This window comes from Nicotiana tabacum, chromosome 17 (genome assembly GCF_000715075.1).
Source record: "Nicotiana tabacum cultivar K326 chromosome 17, ASM71507v2, whole genome shotgun sequence".
In the NCBI taxonomy this organism is placed as follows: Eukaryota; Viridiplantae; Streptophyta; class Magnoliopsida; order Solanales; family Solanaceae; genus Nicotiana; species Nicotiana tabacum.
Genome location: NC_134096.1, coordinates 125,140,334 through 125,146,818, shown reverse-complemented (window position 1 = coordinate 125,146,818; position 6,485 = coordinate 125,140,334). Strand labels below are relative to the sequence as shown.

At 36.6% G+C, this 6,485-nt stretch overlaps 1 protein-coding gene across 1 annotated transcript; it reads left to right on the top strand.

The window, feature by feature from the left end:
- The first annotated feature begins 217 nt into the window (after positions 1-217).
- On the top strand, positions 218-718 carry LOC142172095 (uncharacterized). Its single transcript, XM_075235867.1, has 2 exons — positions 218-254; positions 345-718. Exons 1-2 carry the CDS (start codon positions 218-220, stop codon positions 716-718), a joined length of 411 nt encoding a protein of 136 aa, XP_075091968.1.
- The last annotated feature ends 5,767 nt before the right edge of the window (positions 719-6,485 follow it).

Below are 6,485 nucleotides of genomic sequence, written 5' to 3'. Positions count from 1 at the left end.
CCAACGTCTGAACCGGATATTAATCGGTGACTTCATACTTATAGAGAAAATAACCACCTCATACGATAACTTTGAAGCAAATTAAAACCAGAGATAAAAGAACTGTATGTAAGATATACATATATATGGTTTAAAATAACATATCTGAAAGTATTTTTGCCATGCCCTAGACAGTATATGTACTTAGCTGCTCATACTAAGTACGCATACTGCCAACATGGCTCTGATACCAAGTGAGGACGGAACGAAGTGCAGTATTAAAACTTTTAAAGACAGTATAAATAAAAGCCCTTAAAACAAAAACTTACAAGAGTTTTATTGATTCAACATTATAAACATTGCAGCGGAAAATATTAGAATAGTACAGAGGGGAGAGGTCTTACAAAATTGGAATATCCCCAATGAACCTTTTAAAAAGATTTATGAATTAGAAAATTTCAGTTTCATTAAGAAGCATAATATTAAGACCTATGAGTCCACTATTGCTATTAATAATTCTTTAGAAATTATTAAACTACTTTCTGAGCAAGATCTGAATAGATATAAACGTCAATTCAATTACTTGCATATTGGTTTAGTTCAGATTGCTGTTAAACCTCTCTTTAGAAAAGGTTTAGATGTACCAATCTGTGTTATACTAAAAGATGATCGTCTCTTAAACTTCGACGACTCTCTCTTAGGAGTCCTCCAAAGTAACCTAGCCAATGGCCCGGTATAATTTAACTGCTATCCTAACTTCTCGGTAGATATCAATGACCCTAATGTCATGGATACTTTGACCTTAAACGTCAAAACCAAGAATATGAATAGCAAGATAAATACTCGTGAAGTGCTATCATTTACAGAGTCTATTACAGACTCATGGACACTTCTCTAGCACCAAAAGCTCGAGTGGAAAGTGTCAAAGGAGTCACCATGTTAATGGAAGCAAATACTGATCATAACACGGTATTTGTTCCCAGACTCCTTAATTGGAATGATATACTTACAAGTGATGAGTGGCACTTCGATGCCATAACCCAACCTTCTACTTCGAATCTTGAAAGATCCCAGATAGAACAGGTAATTCAATTCCCTGATGGATCTATTGATCTAAAATTCTTAGGATCAAGTTCTAATCTCTCGAGCAGAACTAGTTCCTTTAGAAGAAGGACTATTGTTCCTTCCGTACCTTCCTCTTCTAAACCCCCGGAGGAAGACGTAACTGAAAACGTCGCAACTTCCGTTCCAACTACAGGTAACAACAAAGGGAAAGTTACGGGAGTAGACTTCTCCCATACAGTCCCAAAAGTTTATTACCAAAATCATCCCGCTAGTCCAACCCCTAGCGATATGTATCCTCCTCAGGAAGAAGTCCCTGAATATATCAAAATGATCATATCTGGTGATCCATATATCCTAGACCAGAAGAAGATCGACCAACAGTGGTCTCATCCTGATAACATACCTAAAAGAAAATGGTATGTTGCCACTTATTCTCTTGAACAGAGAAACGACTTCAGAGATTGCTGGATATCAGACATGAAAAGAATGAGATGTGAAATCGATTTCTTTAAATGGTTTGAAATATCTGGTAAATATGAACACCAGAAGGACTGACTGCAAGTCCTTATTAACAAATGGTACACAGCCAACAACAAGGTTGTTGAATCTGTCACTCCTCCTCTAGAAGGAATAAAAATCCCAGTTTCAAACGTTGTTATCTCTGCTTCTCCTTTTAAAATCAAAAGCGAGAAACCAACAAATATAGTTGCTTGTTCTGATCTCGATCGAGTTATTGAATAAAATAATTACTCGAATTAACTCCTTCATGTCATTTCTAGACAAATAGAAGACTCCAAAGAAAAGTCTTTATTCAGTGGAAAGCCAACCTTTTCACAACCCAGTTCAAGTCAGAACATTGAATCAAACCCAGGCTTCAAAATCACTGAGTTTTCTAAGGACAAATATCCAAAACTCAAAGATTCCTTTGAAGTCAGTGGTGATGTCCTTGACAAAATCAACAGACAGTTGGCTGATCTTAATATTTCTAAGGAGAAACCCAAAGATGGTAAAATATCTACCATCCAGGAAAAGGAAGATCTCCTCCATAGACTTACAAATGAACGCTTTCATAATTACAAAAATTATCATAAGCGTCCCTCGTTTCCAGATATCCAATACGAGGAAAATCATTTTCTTGCCTCTACTTCTCACGAAGGAAGAAGCATTATTGAATGGAACATTGATGCTCTAGCAGAGCACCAAATATACCTTAAACTCAATGAGATGGGAGTTTGCATTACAGCTTACAAGATAAGAGGATCTTCTGATAAAGAAGCCGCCTCTATGATTGTAGCTGGATTCACTGGCATGTTGAAACCTTGGTGGGATAATTATTTCACTGATGATGTTAGACAAGCTATCTATTCCGCTACGGCTGTTGAAACTATAGTCAAATCAGAAGGAACCTCCTCCTCTGCTATGGTTATAGGTGGGACAGTTACTCCTATGGAAACTACCTCACAAATAACTAGAGAAGATGCCTGTGCCACCCTTCTCTATCACATAGCAAAACACTTTATCGGAGAGCCAAAACTCTTCCAAGACAGGAGTCTACAAATTCTGAATAATCTATCATGTCCATCTTTAGATGACTTTATCTGGTATAAAAACCAATTCATTAGTAAGGTTATGATTAGACCTGACTGTCATCTAGATTTCTGGAAAGAACGCTTCATTAGCGGTCTTCCTCCTTTATTCGCTAGCAAAGTCCGGATTAAAATCCAAGATCATTGTGAAGGTAAAATTCCTTACCATCAGATGACCTATGGTGACATTGTTAGCATTATCAACGTTGTAGGGCTTGCACTCTGCACTGACATCAAGCTCAAAAATCAGCTCAAAAAAGAGCACCACTCTTCTAGAAAGGAATTAGGAAGTTTCTGTCAAGACTTCGGTTACACAAACATAGTCACTCCTTCTACTCATTCTTCCAAGAAGGACAAGGCTTACAGGTCTTCCAAAAAGACCCGTCGCCACAAATCTAGGAGAAATTTTGATGATCCTCCTAGAAAGAAATCTAAATTCCGAAGACCTTCGAAGTCTTCCAAAACCAAAGATGTTTGTTGGAACTGTGGTAAAACCGGTCACAGGGCCAACCAGTGCAAGTCAGATAGAAAGAAGAAGAAGATCAATCTTCTAGAAATCAGTGAAGATACCATAAAGGAACTCTTCTCTATCTTAGAACAACCCAACTCAGATTCTTCTCCTGACTACTCCTCAGATGAGTATAGCGATGAAGATGATATCAACATCGCCTATAACTCTGAATCAAGCCAATCTGGTAGTGAATGCCATTGTTCTGGAGCTTTTTGTACTTGCGATAAAACTCAGGTTTCTATCAAAGTACTTACGGATAGCTCCAAAGAAGCTCTGTTTGATGTTGTCCAACACATCACAGATGATGAGACTAGGAAAAAGTACTTGATTGAACTCAAGAATCTTATTCTTACTCATCAAGATGACAGACCTAAGCCTAGGTCAGTTGTTGAACCATTCAGCATGGAGCAAGTTATGGCTCGCTTCGATAAACCAGCTGAACCTTCAATTTCTGATTTGAGACACAAAGTCTCAGAACTTAAAAATGAAATCAGAGATATTAAATCTAGGCTTGGAAAAGTTGAGGTTGATATCTTAACAGAGCAGGTTCTCAAGCAAGCTAAGACTTATGAATATAAGTCAGAAAATGAAGAAGAACCTAGTCCCCGTCAAAGTGAGTGTCATTCTGAGAATGAAGACTCTATCGACCTTCGTCTTACCAAAGATAAGACTTCATCGTCTCAAGCTCCCGGCCTTACGGTAATTACGAGTATCAAACCTTAGAGTTACCATATTCCTATCAAGATCGTTATTAGCAAACATTTCGCTATTAACAAAATCACTTTACTTGATAGTGGTGCAGATTGTAACTGCATCATGAAAGGTATTGTTCCAACTCAGTACTTAGAAAAAAGTACTTCTAAATTATACTCCGCTAGAGGAGAACAACTTCGTATTAATTATAAGCTTTCAAAAGCTCATATTTGTAATAATGGTATTTGCTTGACAAATGATTTTATTATTACTGAAGATATTAATGAAGATATCATTCTAGGAATTCCTTTTATCACTCAGATAAAACCTTTTATTACTGGCTTAGATAGTATTTCTACAAAAATTCTAGGAAAAGAACTGCATTTTCCCTTTGTTAAAACCCTTTCACAAGATGAAAGTGATTTTATTAGAAAAAATACTGTTTTTCGTATAAACAAACTGTCTTAGCATGTCACCTTCTTAAAGGATGAAATAAGGATTAAGAAAATCGAACATATTTTAAAAACCCCGGAGATAGTTACTAAAATAGCTAATCTTCAAAACAATTTTGAAAAAGAAATATGTTCTGATTTTCCTAATGCTTTTTGGGAAAGAAAAAAGCACTTAGTTGAACTCCCCTACATTGAAGGATTCAATGAACAGGTTATCTCCACCAAGGCAAGACCTATTCAAATGAATCAATCATGAAATGATGGAAATCTGCAAAAATGAGATTTCAAATCTCCTCAAAAACAACATTATTCGTCCCTCTAAATCCCCGTGGAGTTGTTCTGCATTTTATATTAATAAGAGTGCAGAGAAAGAGAGAGGTGCCCCACGATTAGTTATAAACTATAAACCATTGAATGTTGTTCTTAAATGGATCAGATATCCCATCCCTAACAAAAGGGATCTTCTGAAAAGAACTTACAAAGCCAATATTTACAGTAAGTTCGATATGAAATCTGGTTTCTGGCAAATTCAAGTAGCTGAGAAAGACAGATACAAAACGGCATTTAATGTTCCCTTCGGTCAATACGAATGGAATGTGATGCCATTTGGGCTCAAGAATGCCCCATCCGAGTTTCAGAATATCATGAACTCCATTTTTAATGATTACAGTTATATGTCTATAGTTTATATAGATGATGTGCTTATATTTTCTGATAACATAGATTCTCACTTCAAGCATCTCAACACCTTCCTGAAAGTTGTTAAGAGAAACGGTTTGGTAGTTAGTGCCCAGAAGATCAAACTCTTCCAAATCTCTATTAGATTCTTAGGTCATAACCTTTACCAAGGATCTTACAAACCAATTTGCAGAGCCATAGAGTTCTCGTCTAAGTTCCCTAATGAGATTACTGATAAAACTCAACTACATAGATTCTAAGGAAGCCTCAATTACGTTGCTGATTTTATCCCCAACATTAGACAGGTCTGTGAACCTCTTTATAAAAGACTTAGAAAGAATCCTATCCCGTGGAGTCAAGAACAAACACAGTCTGTCATTCAAGTCAAAAAACTTGTACAAAACCTTCCTTGCTTAGGAATCCCTAACCCAGAAGCTTCTATGATAGTTGAGACAGATGCTTCAGATGTTGGTTACGGAGGTATCCTTAAACAAAAGATTTCCGTTGAGTCTTCTAAACAATTAGTTCATTTTACTTCAGGAATCTGGAATTCCGCTCAGAAAAATTATCCTACTGTTAAGAAAGAAGTTTTGTCTATAGTGCTATGTATCACTAAATTTCAAGACGATCTTACTAACAAGGAATTCTTGGTTAGAGTAGACTGTAAGCCTGCTAAAGAAATTTTACAAAAAGATGTCAAAATTTTGGTTTCTAAATAGATATTTGCTAGATGGCAAGCTCTACTGTCTAGCTTTGATTTCAAAATCGAATTTATCAAAGGAGAAGAAAATTCTTTACCTGATTTTCTAACAAGAGAATTTTTACAGGGAAAAAATGAGGCCCTTCAGACCTAACGCTCCTTCCAAAGGAAAGGAGATCAGCAAACCTCAAATGGCTAGACCATTTGTCCCTCTTTCCATTACTCCTACCAAAACATCAGCCCTTCAAAGGCCACAACTTGATTTCCAAAATCGGTATACAGCTCTAGCTGAATACCCTAAATTACCAGCACCAATTCCAGTTCCCTCAGAGAAACTTACCAATCCCCAACCAAAGCCTTTAGAAAAAGGATCACCATCTAGTTCTACTGTTCAGACAAAAGAGAGCTACGCCATGAAAGTCCCAGAGACTTTTGCAGAAGCAGTTAATCCTTCTATTAAGAAGACACCTCAAGAAGATCTTCAAAAAGAAGAAAAATTCGAATATATTACCCTCCAGGTATTACCTATTCTAGCTCTAGACAAAAAGTATGAAGGTCTCAGATTAGAAGACCTAATCAAGCCATGTTACACGGATTTCAATTTTGTGGACACCGAAAGTCTATACAAGACGAGGAGATTTTACGAAGCCATCCTCATTGATACAGACTCCATTGAAGTAGAATATACTTTATGCCAAAATAGACCAGGATTTATTAATTATTCTAGGTTTACTATTAAGAAAATTTTATCACCGTTTGAGTGATTTGCCGATAATCTGCACACACCAGTTGTACTCACCATGACTCATCGTCCCCAGATT

Bases quoted from the DNA above. Each gene is read 5' to 3' on its own strand.
- LOC142172095 (XM_075235867.1), top strand. From the start codon at position 218: ATGGCTCTGATACCAAGTGAGGACGGAACGAAGTGCA. The intron at 255-344 runs GTATTAAAACTT...TAAACATTGCAG, and splicing joins TGAGGACGGAACGAAGTGCA to CGGAAAATATTAGAATAGTA.